At 40.7% G+C, this 20,542-nt stretch overlaps 1 protein-coding gene across 2 annotated transcripts in view; it reads right to left on the bottom strand.

Moving 5' to 3' along the window:
- Dcaf6 (DDB1 and CUL4 associated factor 6) overlaps positions 1 to 19,816 on the bottom strand; it is a 97,322-nt gene extending 77,506 nt beyond the window's left edge. For both annotated transcript variants that reach the window (XM_055624664.1, XM_055624665.1), the window contains exons 1-3: positions 19,472 to 19,816; positions 7,086 to 7,147; positions 4,272 to 4,364 (exon numbers count right to left, since the gene is read on the bottom strand). In XM_055624664.1, the coding sequence (XP_055480639.1) occupies positions 4,272 to 4,364; positions 7,086 to 7,147; positions 19,472 to 19,568 (252 nt within the window). In that variant the 5' untranslated portion in view covers positions 19,569 to 19,816. The remainder of the gene's footprint in view (positions 1 to 4,271; positions 4,365 to 7,085; positions 7,148 to 19,471) is intronic.
- Between the last annotated feature and the right edge of the window lie 726 nt (positions 19,817 to 20,542).

Raw genomic sequence — 20,542 nt, 5'->3', positions numbered from 1 at the left:
GCCAATTTCTTTCAAGAAAAAGAAAGATAATAAACTGAATTTACATGACTCAAAATGAAATTAATAAAATGGTAAGATGAGCAAATAACAGAAGTTCAAACATCCAATTCCTTACTGTGATGGAATAAGGTTAATATTAGCATTTAATATTTGCAATACACAGTACAGATCAAGAACTGATTATCCTTAATATTTAAAAATTGATCAAAAAAATAACTGAGACCTAATTTTTTAAAAAGGCAAACCCTGAACAGATGGCCCCCAAATAAAAAGATAACCCTTAAAATTATGAAAAACAAACCCCTCAATTTTATTCATGAAGGAATCAGAAAATGTACTGAGATTCCAATTCTTGTTCAACAGATTGGAAATGATGAAGACGCACAACAGCTTCTACAAGAAGGACTATGGATATGCTGAGTTATAGTAAAGGAGAAGAGTTCACCAAGAACTCACAAAAGTATTTACGTGTCAACCCACGCCCGGGGCATCTCTATTTCTAAGAATTTATGCTAAGAATATACTTTTAACAATAAAAGAAATAGACTCTAAGATAGTGAGTTATTACTTACAGTAGCAAAATATAAGACCAGCTTAATGACCTGGTATTTCTACCTCTACAACAGAGTATAAAGTGAACAGAAATTTCTCTTGGGCCTTTAAAAAAAGAAAAAAGAGAAAACTGTAAAAATGCAGATGTAAAGTTAGTCTGCTTGTGTCCCTTGGAGCAAATATGCAGCAAACATCACAGAGAAAAATACCCACAACATGGATGTAAACACCTGTGATCTCAGCTCCTGGGTAACAGAGGCACTACTGGGGCACAAACTCAGAGTAGGCTACAGAGCCAGTTCCAGGACAGCCTGTGCTACCCAGCAAGACCCTGTCTCAACACAAAAAAACAACAAACCCTAACATCATAATATACTACCATGAAAAATATAATAATATACTGAGTAAAAATCTGTAAATTCACAAATTATCTCAAAGGCTTTAGGGACAAAAAAGTTAGCTGCAGGGAAAATTCACAACAGTCTGGATCTTGAACACAATACCCTGGGGGATGGTAAAGCCCATTTATTTAAAGAATTGGCCCCAGAGTATAAATACTTAAGAGAAAGTGAAAACTTTGAGAGTTCACTGAAAGTATACAATTGAAAAGCATCCTGGGAGCCAAGCACGGTGGTACAAACCTGTGATCCCAGCTCTCTGGAAGGCAGGGGCAGGTGGATCACTGTGAATTCGAGGCCAGCCTGGTCTACAAAGCAAGTGCAACACAGCCAAGGCTACACAGAGAAACCCTGTCATGAAAAACCAAAAAAAAAAAAGAAAAGAAAAGAAACAAACAAACAAAAAAAGCATTGTGGGATCCTAGTGTTGGTCCTCTTCCTCCTCACTGTCTGCTCCTGAGGGTAGCAGTATAACTATCATTAGCCTCAGCTGTGATGTGCTACCCAATTGTAAACCCAAAGCAACAGAGCCAATCAGCCATGAGCTAACACCACCAAAGCCACAGCTGAAATAAACCCTTCCTTTTTAAAAGTTAATTACCCCAGCCATTTAGTTAACGATAAATGCAGAAATCTAGGGCTGGAGCCAAGCAGAGTAGTCTATACACCTTTAATTCAATCAGCTGGGACATGAGGCAGGAGAATTAGTTTGAATTTGAGGATAGCCTGGGCTACACAGTGTCTCAAAAAGCTGGGAAAGGCCTTTCAAAAGTAAAAAGCAGGAGAGGAGGTAGGGGTGTTAGAGTAGATTAAGAGAGATTGCTGCACCTGCAGAGGACCTAGGTAGGCTTGGTTCCCAGCGCTCACATGGCAGCTAACGACTATCAGTAATTACAGTTCCAAGGGATCTGGTGGTCTCTCTTCTGGCTTCCTTAGGCACCCAGCATGCTCACAGTACACATACAAATATGGACATACAACACTAATACACCTAAAATAAAAATAAGTTATAAAATGTGTGGGGGCTGAACAGATGGCTCAAATTAAGGACAATTGATTAGAGTTCAATTCCCAGTATCCACATTACAGCTCCACAACTCTCTGTAACTTAAAGTTCAAGGGGATCCAATCAATGCCTTTTATTGGCCTCCAGAGGCATCAGGCACTTGTGTGCGCGCACACGCACACATGCACCTGGTGATGAACTAATTTTGAAAAAAGAAAGAAAAAAAAATAGAATAACATAAGTCTATAGCAATGGCTCAGGGTTAAAGCCATACAAGTTTGAGGATCAAAACTGGGATTACCCAGAAACCATGTGAATGCTGAGTGTAGATACCATGCACCTGTAATTCCACCCCTGAAAGGTAGAACCAGTGAACCCCAGAGCAAGCAGATTAGCAAGCTAGCCATAGCCTATGCTACGGTTTGATTGAGAGATCCTGCCACAGGGCAAAAAGTATAGAGCAATTGAGAACGATTCCTGGCACCAACCTTGGGCCTTTACATATGCATGTATACCCAGACACATGTACCAATATACATACAAAACCACGTATACACAAACACGCACACCAATACCTCCCACACCACACAAAAATGGAAATTAAAAAAAAAAAAAAACAATTTAAAAGTTCACAGTATTTAAGAGTCAAAAGAAAGAAACTGGTGGTATTTTCCTTCACAACGACTGCATGATAAATTTACTTTTAGTTGGGAGTGGTGGTGTACACCTTTTATCCCAATGGGAGAAGCAGAGGCAGGTGGATCTATCTCTGTGAGTTCAAAGCCAGCCTGTCTACATAGCAAGTTCCAGGCCAGTTAGCGAGACATAGTGAGTCTTTGTCTAAAAATAAAACAAAACGACAAGAACAAAAAACTTATATTTTTAAAGATTTTATCCCGGAGGCTAGGAGAGACAGCTCAGTCCCAGCACCTACCTAGTGATTCACACTATCCTTAACTGCAGTTCTAGGGGATTCTGACCTATGTGGACACTAAGTGTGCAAGAGATGCACACACACACGCAGACCAAATGCTCACACACATAAAATGATGAATTTAAAAACTTAAGTTTATCTCTCATATAAAACTGATGGTAAAAGTAGATATATTAAATACACTGACAAGCTCCTCAGAGTACTTTATTATCATCTACAAAGATTTTAACTATAAAGTTCCTTTAATATTTCTAATTTTTCTGTTAAATATTTAAAATTAATATATTTGAGATGTCCCTAAGTTGTTACATATAGAATGTTATGATATTACAAGACTTTATTGAGAGATTCAAACCCCAATTCTGGAAAACTAGTAATACATTTAAATAATGTATGCTGTTAATTCTGCTGTGAATATTTGCCCTATAAACTGCTATTTATTTGTTTGTTTGTTTTTTGAGACACCGTTTCTCTGTGTAGCCTTGGCTATTCTGGACTCACTTTATAGATCAGGCTGGCCTTGAACTCACAAGACACCCGCCTGCCTCTGCCTCCCAAATGCTGGGATTACAGGTGTGCACCACCTCGTCCAGCTTTAAAGTGCTCTTAAATATAAAAAATTGTAATTTGGAGAGTGCCTTTGCTTCACAAATATTAAAAATGGAGATATTATTATATGAGCCCATGGGGTGCTGAGTAATGGATGGTTTAGGGCACAGTCTTGATGTTGTAAATCAGACTAGTCTTGAACTTAAGATCCTTCCACATCTACCTCCTGAGTGCTAGGATTGCAGGTCTGTGTCAGCAAAAAATTATTTCCAGAATGCTACGGAATAAATATCAACAATAAACAAGATTTACTCAAATACCTTTATGTATGGGGAAAAAAAAAACCATGTCTTTTTTTGTTCAAATAACGCTACTGAGATATCATTTGTCTATTGCCCACTTGGATAAAGTAAAGGGCATTTAAATTTTCTAATCTAAAGTACACTGAAAACTTAAATATTAAATATTCCAGCAGAGCACAATGGTGCACACCTTTAAACCCAACACTCAGGAGGCAGAGACAGGAGTAGCTCTGTGAGTCTGAGGACAGCCTGGTCTACATAGTGAGTTCCAGTACATTCCAGGACAGGCACAACTATACAGAGAAACTCTGTCTCACAACAACAACAACACACACACACACACACACACAAAAACCAACCACACAAACAAAAATCTTTCATATTCCAAAGGAAACTACAGTCCCTAAATTACACAATTAAATTTAATAAAGAGTATAATCTAATTCAATTACCCAACCTACGTAATTCAATTACAACCACCTCATTCCTAGGCTCTTTATCATTAAATTATAGATATTTAACCACATCACCTTTCTGCTGTACGGATTACTAATTACTAGTTTGGTGTCATCAGAACCAGATAAAATATATTCTCCAGTGTCATTCCAACAGATTGTATTAACCTAAAAAGAAAAAAAAAAGAAGAAGCTTTAAAAAACGGGACATAACAAGAAGTAAGCCATCTTTCACTTACCTGTTTTACAAAATTTACAACACTAATAAAGCCACTGTCTATGAGGGCAAGTTCACAGACTGAAACCAGGTCTTGATTCATAAGGTCACTGTTATATCCTAAAAGGCTCCAAAGACTACTGCAAAAACCAACATTTTATCTTGGATCCTCAAGTCAAACCACTGTCACTATGACCAAAGACACCAGGCATTCCCAACCTGAGAGAAATTGTCCCCTCTGCAGGAAAGTTCTAAGCACGAAAACTTGAATTATAATATGCTTAGGGTGTTCATACAGTAGACAATATGCAATAGGTGAGCTAAAGCAAAGAGGGGCATTCTAAAAGAAAGAACAGTAAAGTAAAGCTAGAGAGCAAAAACAAGTTTAACAGAAATAAAGAATGGCTTTGATAGGTTCATTAGCATACTGGACATAGTTGAACGAATCTCTGACTTTAGGATATATAGAAACCTTAAAAACTACAGAGAGAACAAAGTATGGGGTGTGGGGAGGTGAGCAATCAGAATGTACAAGGGCTGTGACACAAACACAAAGGTATATAATCCATGTTTGATGGAAACACCGAAGGACTAAATCGAGAAAGGGCAGAAATATTTTGCAAACTAAAGATTCAGAGTGCTCAGAGGAAACTGGGGCGCAGCAAAGCACTTTAAGTCTGTGAAGAAAGCCCTGGAAAGAGTCCACCCAAGGCTGACTCACTGGTCAGAGCTTACAATGTGCAGAGGCTGGAGTGCTGCAGGTCCCAAGCCTGATTACAAAACTTATCTTGGACCAGCTTTAGCTCCCACTGCAGCCACTGTCCACAGCAATAAACTCTTTAAAATCTTTAAAATTTTAATACAATAAATTAACTCACAAAAGCAACTTAAAAATGGGTTGGAGTGTCATCATTCTTATCAGCTACACTAAATGTCAGGCTGCACGTGTAGAGGCTGTAATATTACCGAGTGAACATAATGTCCAACCTATAATTTTATGCCCACTCAAATCATAAATCAGGTGTGAATGCAAAGAAAAAGGAGGTTGGTTTGAATTTGTGAGAAAGTTTACTTTCTTCAGCAATATACTTGAGAACACAGTAAAACCTGAAAGAAAAACGTAAAGATGAAAAGATATAGACACTTGCAAATCTGTTTGCAACTAACATTTAGAAATCTTTCTCTGGGTTAAGGTGAAAGATTTGGTCTTTGGCTCCCAGAGGGTATAAAACCTGGCACAGAACACACTCTTGCCCTCTTCAGTGAATAATTCCTGAGTGCCCCATATGTGTAAGAATTCCGGGACACTTACTTTTCTGGATATTTATTCATTTAGTAGCTTTCTGAAGAGGTTTTCTCAGTCCAAATGTGCAAAGGCAGAGGGGCAAGTATGTTGACTATGAATACATATGTTTAAACAATTATAATGTCATATAGTAAATACCAGGAAAAAAGCATAAAGATATTGATTATAGGTGGTATGCTTTTTAATTATGGAAAGCTTTTCTGTAACACTTCAAAGAGAGACTTCTGGTTATAAGACATAAAATACATAAGACAAGATGGAAGCCAGGTATGAGATGCATGCCTGTAATCCTCACCCTTGACAAGCTGTGGCAATTAGATCACAAATCCAAGGATAGCTCAGCCTGCAGTGAGTTCCAGTCCAGCCTGCACTACATACCAAGTCCTTCTTTAGAAGAATATAGACAGACACACACACAAAAACACACATACACACAGAGTCTAAATGTTACTTAAAATGTTGTTTGTTTTAGCTTTTTGAGACGTAGTTTAAACATTTGTTTTAAAGAAGTAGACCAGTCAACTAAGAAGACACAACTGAAATGGGTCAATGAGGCAGAGAAAACAAGGTCAATATAGTCACCATATATATATATTCACCATATATATATATATATATATATATATATATATATATATAAAATATATATATATAAAATATAATCAGAAAAGCATTTCAACAATGAGGAGAAATTCTAATGACAGCTAAGTTTCTTTCCTTCTTTCTCTCTCTCTCCTTTTTTTTTTTTTTTTTTTTTGAGACAGGGTTTCTCTCTCCTGAACTCACTCTGTAGGCCAGGCTGACCTCAAACGCACAGAGATCTGCCTGTCTCTGCCCCCAAGTGTTGGGATTACAGGCATGTGCCACTGCACCCAGAGACAGCTAAGTTTCTAAGATGTTTTGGTCTCTAGAGGTAAGAGTCATAGCAAGCCTAACAAGAGCAACTTCAATAGAGTGAATGAAGTGGAAGCGTCATGAAGAGAAAACTCACCTGGCCTTCAAACAGCACAAAACCAAACCTTACACACACTTTTCTAAATTCAAAAATATGCTTTCATGGAAAAGATGTGTGTGTGAATATATTCAAAACATTCTTATAAAATTTTCAAGGAAAACAAATTCCAAATATACTTGTGTTTTGATTTTATTTTGTGTGTGTAGGTCAGGTTGGGTTTGAACATACTACATAGCTGAGGAAAAACCTGAATTCCTGATCCTCTGTCCTTTTCACACTGTCACCATCCCTTAACTACTTTCCCATTCTGAAAAGTCAGTTACAATCCATTCTAGGAAGATTAGGACATTTTCTCAGTCATTTAAACACACTATGAAAGCTATTTCTAGTTAAGAATTAACCATTACTTACACAGCCATCATGCACATTTAAGGTTGCTTCAAGTTTTAATCTTTGGATAAATTCTCTTCTTCCTGTTTAAAAAGAAAGAGTTCAATAAACCATACAATCTCCACTGAAATCAAGAGCCTAAGACCCGACACAACATAACCCGACCTGTAATTTCAGCTCTACCATTTACAAAGTGAACGGTATTAGACAAATTAACCCCCTAAGGTTTATTTCCTCATTAGCATAACTAATTTACAAAAGACAACATGGTATCTGAATCACAGTAAATTCCTGTTTCTTCATCTACTAATTTAACAAATAGTCAGTACTCAGTGTTCCAGATAATGTTCTAGAAGCTGGGAATGCAGTCTTCCCTTGGCAAGGGTAAAGACAATAAAAGGTGTCTTAGTTATGAATTCATTAGGTAGAAACATAAAGCAGAACACAGGGATGAAAGAGGGCTGGTGGGGGGGGTTGAGGTTCTCAATTTTAAACAGGGTAGCAAACAGTAATAAGCTAAAAAAATAATGCACCATTTTTTTAGTAAGATTTATGCATTTTTACTTTAGGCCCAAGTGTTTTACTTACTTGCATGTATGTACACCGTGTGCAAACTCAGGTCCTTTGCAAGAATAAGTGTTCTACCGCTGAGCCCAATATTTTAAATATATAGTAGAAAATATATAAGTGAAATCAGCCTGAATGTCTAGTAAGAGCAAAATAGTTTAAATGCTGTGAAAATAGGTTTAAGTTTCTTTTCCAAAAAATGAGAAATAACTCCCTCTAAAAAAAAAAATGAATCATCTTTACCAAAGACTGGCCAGAAAGCATGCTTATTTGGCAGCTGCAATGAAAGCTGAATTTATAACAAAGAGCTGCAATTAACTGCACAATCAGGCTGATGAGTTATCAAAATTATACTAAGTTCTACATTCTGTCATGAAGGACAAGCTTCTGTGTCACACTTTCCTGTCATTCAAGGATCCTCAATTTAATTTGTGTGACTTCCTTCAGTTTGGGTTTGTTGGTTTCTCTGTGTAGTCCTGGCTGTACCAGAACTCACCCTATAGACCAGGCTGGCCTTGACCTCAGAAATCCATCTCTCTCTGCCTCCCAAGTGCTGGGATTAAAATGTGCACCACAAATGCACAAGCAGCTTTATCTTAACCGCAAATTAGAAACAACCCAACTATCTAAAAACTGCTGAACACCTGAAAGACTCTACCTAGCAGTGTATCAAAGCAGATGCTGAGACCCATAAACAAGCCTTCAGCAGAGTGTAGGGAATCATATGAAGGAAGGAGGAATTAGTATAACCTAGAGGGAGCCCCACAAGGTCCAAATATATCTGGGCACAGGGGTCTTCTCTGAGACTGTTTATCCCACCAAGGACCATGCACGGATATAACCTGCAACCCCTGATCAGACATAGCCCATGGCAGGTCAGTATCCAAGTGGGTGCCCTAGTAAGGGGGACAGGAATTGCTTCTGACATGAACTCAGTGTCTGGCTCATTGAGCTCCCCCCACCCCCACCCCAGGAACAGCCTTGCTAGGCCACAGATAAGGACACTGTAACCATCCTGAAAATACCTGATAAGCTAGGGCCAGACCGAAGAAGAGGAGGATACTCCCTCTCAGTGGACTCGGAAGGGGGCAGGGAGGAGATGAGGGAGGGAGGGAAGGAATGGGAGGGAAAGAGGGAGTGGGCTACAGCTGGGATACAAGTGAATGCATAAAATTATTTAAAAATAAAAATATTAAAAAATAAAAAAATTTAAAAAAAACTGCTGAATGGACAAACATCCATACTATGAACCACTAACTTTAACAATAAAAAGGAATAAATTATTAATGTACATAATGTAGACACATTTAAGGACAATTACGCAGGTGAAAATCTTATCTGAAAATGCTAAATGTCATCATTTATAAAGCTACACATATTATGTGTCTATATAATACCCTTCTTTCTTTTGAGATGGGTACATCTTTATTTGCCCAAGTTGGTGTCAAACGTGTGGGCTTAAATGATCTAGCTGCCTTATTCTCCTAGGTAGTTCAGAGTACAGTCACACGCCACAAAAACCAATATAAGACATCTATGAAATGACAAAACTGTATGTGTGGAGAATAAAATTGTGCTTGTCAGGGGTTACAGCAGTAAAAGAAGGGTATAAAGAGGGTTGCACAAAAGATCCTTGTGGGGCTGGAGAGATAGCTCAGAGGTTAAGAACACAGTCTGCTCTTCCAGAGGTCCTGAGTTCAATTCCCAGCAACCACATGATGGCTCACAACCATCTAGAATGAGATTTGGTGGCCTCTTTGGCACACAGGTATACATGGAGACAGAACACTGTATATAGACATAATAAATAAATAAATCTTAAAAAAAAGATCCTTGTGATAGAATTTTATATTTTAAGCACATTAATCATAATTAGTGAACTAAAATTAACATTAATCTATCAAATATCAGACTACACTACATGAAACTGAATGTACACATAAAAATGAATTTGTGTAAAATTACAAAATCTGAATACGGAAAGTGAATTCCATCAGTTTCCTGGTTATTATATTTCAAAGGAAGTTACCATTGGGGTACTGGTTAAAGGTTATACGGTATACAGCTTTCTATTACAGATGGTTGTGTGCCGCCATGTGGGTAGAGGGAATTAAACCTGGGACCTCTGGAAGAGCAGCCAGCACATTCAACCAAGCCATCTCTCCAGACGCAAAAGTTCTATTAGTTCTTATAGCTGCATATGGGTTAGTTATTTTCTTCAAATATAACTTTTAAACTTAAAAGAAAAATAATATTTTAGCCAGGTGTGGTAACACACACCTTTAATCCCAGCACAGCACTCAGGGAGGCAAAGGCATTCACTGTGAGTTTGAGGCCAGGCTACAAAGTGTGTCCAGGACAGCCAAAGCTACACAAAGAAACACTGTCTGAAACAAAACAAAAACAAACAAGCAAAAAATTCCCAGAGACAATGCCAAGCCCAGATGGCTTCAATGATTTAAAGAAAAAGTACTTTCAACCTTATACAAATTGAGAAAAATGAAGCATATCCCATTCATGAAGCCAACATCATTCTAGTATTAAAACTAAGTACATTTTTAAAACTATAAACTATGAACAAGAGCCCAAAGCTAACTGAAACTTAACTTAAAACATAAAAAGGAGACGGGCAGTGGTGGCTCACACCTTTAATCCCAGCACTCAGGAGGCAGAGGCAGGCAGTTCTGTAAGTTCAAGTCCAGCCTGATCTAGTGAGTTCCAGGACCGCCAGGGCTACACAGGAAAGCATGTCTCAAAACACACACACACACACACACACAGAGAGAGAGAGAGAGAGAGAGGATAACTTACCATAACAATAAGAGCCCAGAAATTGAATACTGAATTCAATATCAACTCAATTCAATTCAAACACCCAAATTTAATTAACCTCTTAAGGGCTGAGAGTTGGCTCAAAGGTTAAGAGTACTGGCTGTTCTTCCAAAGGTCCTGAGTTCCATTCCCAGCAACCACATGGTGGCTCATAACCACCTATAATGAGATCTGGTGCCCTTTTCTGATGTGTAGGCACACATGCAGGCAGAATACCGTATAAATAATAAATAAATCTTTTTTAAAAACAAGTAATCTCTTAAGAGCATCAGTGGAAGAAAATTCAGACGCTTTAAGTTTATCCTCACTGTGTGCGTGGTGCACACGGTGGGGCAGGTCTATGCCATGGTGCACATATGGAAATCAGAAAACTTCATCAAGTTGTCTTTTCCTCCTTCTTGTATGTGGGCTTTGAGGACTGAACTCAGATCATCAGTGTGCAGCAAACACCTTTACTCACTGAGCCATCCTGCCAACTTCCAAATAACTTTTTAAAAATTGTTTGCATTTACTGGCTTTTAAAAAACTTTCATGTTTTGATCATATTTCCCTCACCCAACTCCTCCAAAGTTCTTCCCACCTCCCTACAGCTATCATCTTTCTCAAAAATAAAAGGATAAAATGAGTAAAAATAGCAAACCAAACAAACCAGAATATGCAAGGAACATGGGATGTCCTATGTTGGCCAACTACTCCTGAGCACCGGGCCTGCCCTGGAGTGTGGTTCATATATATACCCAGTGTCCCTCCATTAGAGAAAAACTAATTCCCCTTTCCCAGCTGCTATCAGCTGTAAAAAGCTTCTTGATTAGGGATGGGGCTTTTGTCCACAAAAATTTTTCTGAAAAAAAATAGAAACACTGACAAAAGTAACCAGTTGTGATCAACGTCTCAGTAATCTCCCAACAGCCGACTTCCCTAATCTGAGAAAAAGCAACTACAAAAACCTATAGGCAACAACACACTCACCGTAAAGGACAATCTTTAAAATTTCTGTGTATGGCACAAGTGTGCCTCCATGCATGTGTGCGCACCATGTGTGCGCAGTGCTCACAGAAGCCAGGAGAGGCCAGCAGAGCGCTTAGGACTAGAGTTAGAGACAGTTGTGAGCTGCCATGCAGGGGCTGGAAAATGAGCCTGGGTCTTCTGCAGGAGCAGTAAGTACGCTTAGACACTGCCGTTTCCCCATCCAAATGCCCACCCTCCCACTTCCTACACGCCTTGTTCTCTTTTGACAAGGCTTGATACCAGAGCCTTGCATACGTTACCCAAGTTAACCACAACTCTACATCTAACCCCTGGGAAATTTTTCTAAAATCAGAAAGGAGGGCTAAAGAGATAATTCAGTGGCCGCGAGCACTTGACACTCTCGCAGAGGACCTGGTTTCAGTTCCTGGCACTCACACGGTGCTCATTACCTCTGTAACTTCGGTTCTGGGATATTCAATCAGAAAAGATCTCCATGGACACCAGGCATGCTGTGGTACACATACACACATAAAAACAAAATACTCATCCACCTAATCTGTCAAAACAGCTTAAGAAAATAATTCTCTTAGTCACAGTTTTTTATCATTTTGATAAAACACTGACTGAACACAACTTGAGGAAAGGTTTATTTTGCTTACACTTCCATATTGTAGTCCACCACTGAGGGAAGTCAGGACAGGAAATGAAGCATGGAGGAATGCTGTTCACTGGCTTGCTCACTGTTTACTCAGTTTGCTCCCTTATACACCCCGGTACCACTGGCCCGACAGCAGCATCCAGAATGGGCTACACCCAATCACTGATCAAGGAAATATCCCACAGATTTTGTCTACAGAAATGTCTGATACAGGCATTTTCCCAACTGAAGTTTCCTCTTCAGAGATGCCCAGATCAAGCTGACAAAAAACTAACCAGCACAGCTGACTCCTTTTCAAGCAACAGTGCTTACTCTTACACCTACATTCAACTTTCTGAGCCGTACCCAGAGCAATTAAAGAACAACCGAATACAGGTGTAAAAGGATGAATCAAACTTAATATGCAATGACAATCATCCACATAAAATTAATAGGTAGGTTTTAACTGTGATTCAAGATATAAGACCAATTTTTTAAAGCCCATTCTGGGGCTGGGACTCCATGAAATGAAGAAAACCACAAAACTACTAAATCAACAAATAACCAAAGTATAGACCAGAATGATAGTTTGCAATATTCAATATTATAAAAATGAAAGTTCTCCCAGACATAATATAGATTCAACACAAAACAAGATAGTGGTTGTTGACAGTGGTTTTTGAGACAACCATTGAGGCTCCTATGTAGCCCCAATGACCTAGAATTTACTATGTAGACCGGGCTGGTCTCAAACTTGCAGCAATCCTCCTGTATCTGCCTCTTGAAAGCTGGGATTATCACTGTACACCATGAGCCAGGACAAACAAGAATGAATTTGGAAAATGCCTTCATTTCTGACTCCTTTTATTTGATGGCCATACAAGTTGATGTAACTGCTTCTACCCTGAAGCACTGGAACATGGTTTGCAGAGCAACCTGACTCTGCATTCCTAGGACAATCACTTTTATTTGACCCAGAATAAACAATCTCTTATCCATTTGAGTTAGAGCTTTGTCTTGCACTGACAGAAGAAAAATGAAAGACAATTGTACTGGAATTTGAGAAATAAAAATGGGGCAGGCAAGCTGGAGATTGAAACAGCTGCCAGGAAATGAAAGAGGAGAAAAAGGAAAATTGTACTTTCTGAATTAGATACAAGAAAGCAGATAGTCTCAGCAATGGTACTCTGTAGCTGTCAAATGGGGGAGGTGGAGGGTATGTGTAGATGGAGATCTTCACAGCATAAGAATGCCAAAGTCAGACCTCAGAAAACAGGGAGACTTAACAGAAAGGGTCTGTAAGCAACTTCACCCCAAGACAGGGGTTACTGGGGACTAAGGACAATTCTCATTAAGGGGAGGAAATATTCTTCCCCATCTTATGTCTTTAGGTATATCATGTTCTGTTCACCTTCTGAGTTCAGGGATTGTAAAATGATTTTTTTTTTTCCTTATTAAAGGAGACCTTAGCATTGCTTGGGCAAGGGAAGGGAAGCTCCTGATATCCACACAGCAATTATCAACTCTTAACTAAGCCATTTGAAAATTTACAGATCATCAACCAGGCTACTGTGCCAGAGAATATCACTGTCAATATTGATGCATTAAAGGGGTTTACAAACTTGGGACCACTTTTTGCACCACAAAGGATATTATGAATCAAGGAACATACCACTTTTACTAGAGGTGCCTGACACAGTTACTGTGGTATCTCTTCACAGCAATAAAATAGGAACTAAGACAATTATGCATTATTTTCCAAAAGGTGCCAGGGAAGCAGTCAGCTGCAAATGGCCCTTTTATTCCATTCTCCCTTCCTTTCATCTGCTATATCACACTGGGTCCATTTTAACATTCACCATTAACAATAAAGTACTGGCACAAAGACAGAAACTTAAATCAATGAGTGTGGTAAAGAAATTGAATTGAACATAGTTAACTGATTTTCAACAAAGGGAAAAAGTCCTTTCATAAACAGCAGTGAATCAATTTTACATTCATAAGAAATGAAACTTGATTCACCTCACAGCACATATAAAAATGAGCTCTAAATTGTTCTTAGTGGTAAATATAAGAGACAAAATAGAAAACTTCTAAGGAGCAAAAAAAAAAAAAAAAAAAAAGTGACCTTGGATTATGTAAAGATTCTTAAACAGAACACAAAAGTTTCAAAAAGTATTAACTATAAAAACTGTTAAGAACATCTAGAAAAGAACATTGTTAAAAGACAAGTGTGTAACAGTTCAAGGCCATCCCTTGGGTCTTAAGGGTCACATCAGACCCTGTCTCAAGAAAGAGGGGGATAAAAGGAAGCTGGCAAAAGAACAGAAGGGGTGTGGGGAGAGGAAGGGCAAGAGAGGGAGGAAGAAGAGAGGGACAGATGGAAGGGGAGAGAAGAGAGGAGAAAGTGTTTCAGGGACAGGTCAGGAGAGGTGAAAAGGTAGGGATGACTTCAGAAAAAGACAGCACCAAGCATGATGGGAACACAGCTATAACCTCAGCATTTGGAAAGTAGTTCCAGATCAGCTTGGTCTATATAAGGCAGATTCTGTCTTAAAAGACCAAAATTTAAATTAAAAAATAAAGAGGGGAAAAAAAGACAAGACAAAGGGAAATGTATTTTATTTTTAAAGTATTTGAGTTTAATTTCAGCACCAGGCGACAAAGACAGGTAGAGTTTAGTAAGTCTGAGGCCAGGTTGATTTATCCATATTGAGTTGCAGGCCAGCCACCACTGTCTCAAAAATAAAATACAGTAAGTTTTCTAATCTGACTAAGGACTTGTACCAAAACTCAGACACATAAACATAATATGGATAGATGTATCAGTAAAAATATATAAAAGGTAATCTTTACATTTAACCAACATACATGGAGGTAAAACAAAAAGATATTTAAGACTGTCAGCCATTAGAGAAATACAAACTGGAGCAACATTCTTCTATATGACTCCCACCAAAAAGGCTAAAATTAGAGCTGGAGAAATGGTTCCAAAGAGCAGTTATTGCTTTTGCAGAAGATCTAGATTTGGCCCCTCGCATCCACATGGTGATTCACAACTATCCTTAACTCCAGTTCGAGGCACTCTCTTGACCTCCACATACACATATAGACAAAACATTCATGGGCATAAAATAAATCTTGTTTTTTTTTTTTTGTTTTGTTTTCTAGAGCTGAGGACCGAACCCAGGGACTTACGCTTGCTAGGCAAGTACTCTACCACTGAGCTAAATCCCTAACCCATAAAATAAATATTAAAAATAAATATTAAAGAAGGGGGGCGGGGGTAAAATTAGGAAGAGCCCATACACCAAGTGGGAATGTGGTGTGGTGCAATTATGTTGAAGAAACGTTAAACAGAATGTACAACCCAATCTTATAAGTGAGGATTTGTGCCTACATAAAAAAAAACAAAACAAAACATACTTTATGTTTTCCAAGGTCTAAGTGAAACTTTAGTTTTCACTATTTATAGCTTCTTTGTAAACTCTCACCAGTATTTTTAAAAGAATTTTGGGTGAAATTTTGTGTTTTGGTTTTCTTACCTCAAGCTGGCCTTAAACACAGTACCCTGCTGCCTCTGGTTCCCATAAAATGGGATTACCAATTTAGAAAAACATCTTTGAAAAAAACAAAACACTACAAACAAACACATTTACTGTATTTAGGGTAAGGGACAGGTCACATTATGTGTGTGGGTCAGAGGACAACTTGGGCATAAGTTCTCTTCTCCTGTGTGGGTCCCACGACTCTAACTCGGGATGTCAAGGCTCAGCAGCAAGGGACTTTTCTCACCTGGCCATCTCACTCTGGACTACTGTGGAACTGGCAATATGTGCTAGGCTGGCCTGGAACTTGCAGACAATCCTGCCTCAACCCCCAAATGTCGGGATTATACGTGTAAACAACCATACCTGGCTGTGTACACAGTATGAATGTATGTCCACCTGTATGTGTGGGTGCGCCAGCCTATGCATGAAGGCCAGAGGACAGAGGGCTTTCTCTTCCTTTATTCCTGAGACAGGATCCCTTGCTGAAGATGGAACTCTCAGATTAGCTAGTTTGATACAACAGCCATTAAATCCAGTAATGTTCCTGTCTCCACCTCAGATCCCACCTTTGTACAGGGGTGCTGGGGACCCAAATTTGGCCCTCTTGCCTGTACAGCAAGCACTTACCCATTCAGCCATCCCATCCTCTTTCTTGTTCTTAAAGAACGCATCTCCTGTAGCCCAAGCTGCCATGGAACTCCTTAATCCTCCTAACTTTGCTTCCCAAGTACTAGAGGCATGATCCACCATATCCAGTTGAATTTTCTTCAATTGCCCTTGTTTTTTATTTTTCAGAAAGGGTCTCCTGAATTCCAAGCTGGTCTTGGACTCTTTATCCTCCTGCCTCTACCTCCAGAGTGCTAGGATTACAAACTGACACTTCCACAGCCAGTATGTCGTGCTAGGAATGGAACCCAGGGCTTTTGCTAGGCAAGCACTCTTATCAACCCATCTACACCCCAGTCCTTAATCTTCACGTACTTAAGATCAGACAGTGAAGAAAGCAATCCTGTTTGTGTGGTTTGGAAGTCGGTGCTTTTGGAATACAGTAGAGTCATTATCTATAAAAACTGGTTGTTTTGCCTTAGATTACTCCATAGCCAGAGATCTCTGTTTAGCTTCTGAAAAAGTTAGTGAAGCCTTACATTTTGTTTTGTTCATCTCAAAACCTCCATAAAAGTTAACATTCCAGTTTTAAGGTTACTTGGCAGTAATTCATTATTAGGAATACAAATAGTAGAAACCTATAAGGAGAAAATGCAAATTACAATATCCTGAACAATTATAATGTTTAAATCTAAATATCTTTAAGAAATCGATTTACTAAGTTCCACTGAATTAGAATTTAAAAGTTTTTTTATGAAAGAGTTTCACTAAATATCCTTCAAGCTATCAACAAGCCTCCTTCCTCAAAAAAAAAAAAAAAAGAAAAAAGAAAAGCATTACAAGAGCATTTTAAAAGGTCATTCACTAACCCCCACAAGCACTCATTCACACAAACAAAGAAACTTATTAGGTGAAGGGTATTAATTAGATTTACTGTAGCTTTTATTTCAAAATGGCCTTGAACTCCTGATCGTCCCCCTTTTACCTTGGAAGTGCTGGAATTATAGGTGTCCTCCATCTAACCCAGCTAAAATAACTTCTAAAGAAGTGCTAATATAAAGTATGCATCCTCATTATACTTACATTACTTAAAGCTAAACATGGTTGCAAACACCAGCAAGCCCAGAATTTAGGAGACTAAGGAGGATCAAGAGTTCAAGGCCAGTCTGTACAGAGCAACACTGTCTCCCAAGTCTACCTCTCCTCCCCTTTAAACTTACAAAGACTGTTTGCCATAAAGGTATACAAATCCACTTGTATGTTTGAAAGTGTGTGACTAAGACTTCCTAATAATCAGTGGGGTCATACTCTTCAATTTAGCTGCACTGAAAACAAGTTCCATCTCCATTCAGAAGTCTAAGTAGGAAGAGAATAAGAATGTGGGTTGTTTTTTTTAACTTTTTAAATACATTTTACTTATCTGTTGTGGGGGAGGGGGCAACTTTCAGGAGTCAGTTCTCTTTGCAACAAATGAAGCAGGATCTGGAGATCCAACTCAACACATCACAGGTGGGGTGGCAGCTGCCTTTACCTACTGAGCCATCTTGAAAGCCCTACGGACCATGTTTTAATTAGCTTTATTATATACTGCTGAACTCAATCAGAAATACCAACACAAAACTAAACACTTAGAACTGCCCAACTGATTGCAATAAAAGACCAAATTACATATCTACTCACACAAAACTGTTACCATGTGCTTTATTAAGGTAAAAATCTGTTCTAGACAAATTAAATTTTAAAATAAATTTGCACACCTTTTTTTAGGTCAAGGATTTTTAAAGGACTTTACAAATACTAAAAACAAGTCCTCTAGGTACTTAATGAACATATGTAAATGATGTTTGCACACTGTTGTGACAATGAACACATATTTAAAGAAAAAAGGACAAACTCAGGTACACCCTTGCACACACTGTTATCCCAGCTAGCAGAAGACTGAGATAAAAGTTAAGGCTAGCCTAAGCTATATGGGGAGCCCTTGTAACAACAACAACAACAACAAAGGTACAGACAAAAATTTAGAACATTAAAGTTTTTCATTAAGTACTATGTAATTTTTTACACAAATGTTTGTCTGAAAGGATCTCGAGATGTAGTGAAGAAAAAGCAAGGGGAAAACAATGTTTACACACCATGAATTCAATTTTGTCACACACAAAACATGCACATACATACACTACTATTTATATATGTGTATACTTCTAAGAAGGAAGTAAATCAAGAAAAATAGTCAAAACACAGAAACATTCTGCTCTTTCGTATTTGAATTTTTAGTGACTACACATTCATAAAAAAGAACTTAAAATGCACACCGAAACTACTTGTAAGTAATTTACCACCAGTAGTAAATTAGCTGTAATGAGATTTTATTTCCTTCTATTTTTGATTTAGTGAAAAACAATGACAACAACAAATCTCTTTACCTGGCAAAGAAATGACAGAGTTGGGGGAGGAGGCGCTTGGAAGAAACAGGACATTTTAGTTGACTCAGGCGTGACCCAGCACACTCACAAAACTCATGGTACGCAAAACGAAAAAAGTGGAATACTGCGCCCTCAGTACTGAAGGTTGTTTTTAGAAAGCTTAACTAAGAAACAGAAAATGCCAAGTGTGTTTTCCAGGGGTGGGAACAGGAACGTGAAACCCTACACCACCTAAAAGAGGTCTACAGGACTGACAGCAGGCTGGACCTGGGGAAGCGCGGGGGTGGGAAGGGCTCCGCGATCTCTTTTAGGTTTGGGCTCAGCGCCAGGGTTTACAGGGAGCCAGCCTGGGGTGTGAAGTCCCTGTGGGTGGTCAACAGCGTCTAGGGCGACATCTAACCCCCTGCGGAAGCCGAAGAAGGTGGACAACCAGCACCTGAGCTCTTCGGCCGAGCGGGGCAGCTCCGGAGAAAAGCAAAAGCACCAACTTTTGCTCTCAACGTGGCATCTCCGTAAGGTTCGCCGAGTCTTCTACCGAGTCCCAGCCCACGAGCGACCCCAGCACCTTCCCTGGCCAGTGCCGCCTCCCCACGGCCCGGCTCTCCGGAGGAAGCCCAGCCTGAGCCGCGGCTGGCCGCTTGCAAAGGGGACCTGACCTGAGGGGGGGCGGGCGCCGATCACCGACCCACCTGACACCCAGCCTGCGGGGAGCCCCCGCCGAGGCACGGTCCTGCCGCCAACAGCCCCGGCGGCGCCCCCTCCCCCACCTCCGGGCGGCGACCTCAGCGCCGCCGCCGACCCGGGGGGCCCCCGGCTCACCCAGGTAGCGGCTCCTCAGCCGGGATGGGTCTTCCAGCCCGAGGGACCTTTTCCTCACGTCCCACAACAGGTGCGGGCAGGAGCCACTCCGAGACATGGCTCGGCCGGGGCTGGGGTGGAAAGGGGAGACCACCGCGGGGGGTGGGGAGGGAAAGAGAGGGAGGGGACAGGCCGATCAACACCCGAGCGGCACCAGCACCATGCGCGCGCCGGGCCTCGCTGGCGCCGCGACTCAGATGGCGGCGGCCGCGGCCGCGCCTTCTCCCCCGGAGCCGAGCGGCACCCGGACCGCAGCTCGCCTCATACTCTCTCCTCGCACTACCCAGAACATCTACGGATCAGCAACAGTCCCCTCCCTCGACCCCCCTCCCGCGGGAGGCGGAGGCGAAGGCGGAGGCGGCCGCGAGCACCGCCCTCTCCTCCCTAGGCCACGCCCCTCCTCCCGGCCGTTCTCGCGAGACGACGCCCACCGCCCACAGAAGCCGGCGTGCGTCACGGGTGCCCTCACCCTGGGAGCGTAGATTCGGGCCGCTCTAGCCCACTCCTTAATTGTCTATGGCTAGAAAAGAGTAGTGACGGGAGCCGCCGAAGGTGTAGTCTCGCTCACGCCTCTCGGTTCAAAGGAGGAAGCCGGGCGTGATGGCTCTATGCGTGTCATCCCAGCATTCGGGAGGCTGGACGATGGCGAGATCCAGGCCAGCCTGGGCTACATAACGAGACACCGTCTCGAAAAAAAAAAAGATAAGCAGATAAGAGGAAGCCAGACAGGTAGGCGGCGTCATCTCTAGTTGGAGCGAGGAGAGCCCGGAGAGCTTATGTGAACTACGGCCTTCTTAATCAAAGTGAGGGACCGTCCAGAAACGCGGCTTCAGTTTCCCCTCTCCAACATGTCCTCTAGGGCCGGAAGAATGTGAGAGCCTCGCCCCGCCCCTTCCGCCCTGTGAGGCCGGCCAATTAGAGCAGGCGGCTCAGCGTGCGCAAGCGCCTTGCCCGCCTGATGGCAGCCGCCCCTGCGCGGCGACCTCTGTATCACCTGTTGCCATGACTCCTCCTCCCTCTCCCCCGCCCGTC

The sequence above is a fragment of the Psammomys obesus genome, unplaced genomic scaffold, assembly GCF_907164565.1.
Source record: "Psammomys obesus unplaced genomic scaffold, mPsaObe1.curated_primary_1811, whole genome shotgun sequence".
NCBI classification, from domain to species: domain Eukaryota; kingdom Metazoa; phylum Chordata; class Mammalia; order Rodentia; family Muridae; genus Psammomys; species Psammomys obesus.
The sequence above is the reverse complement of the archived record's forward strand: the minus strand, read 5'-3'. Positions and strand labels throughout refer to the sequence as shown.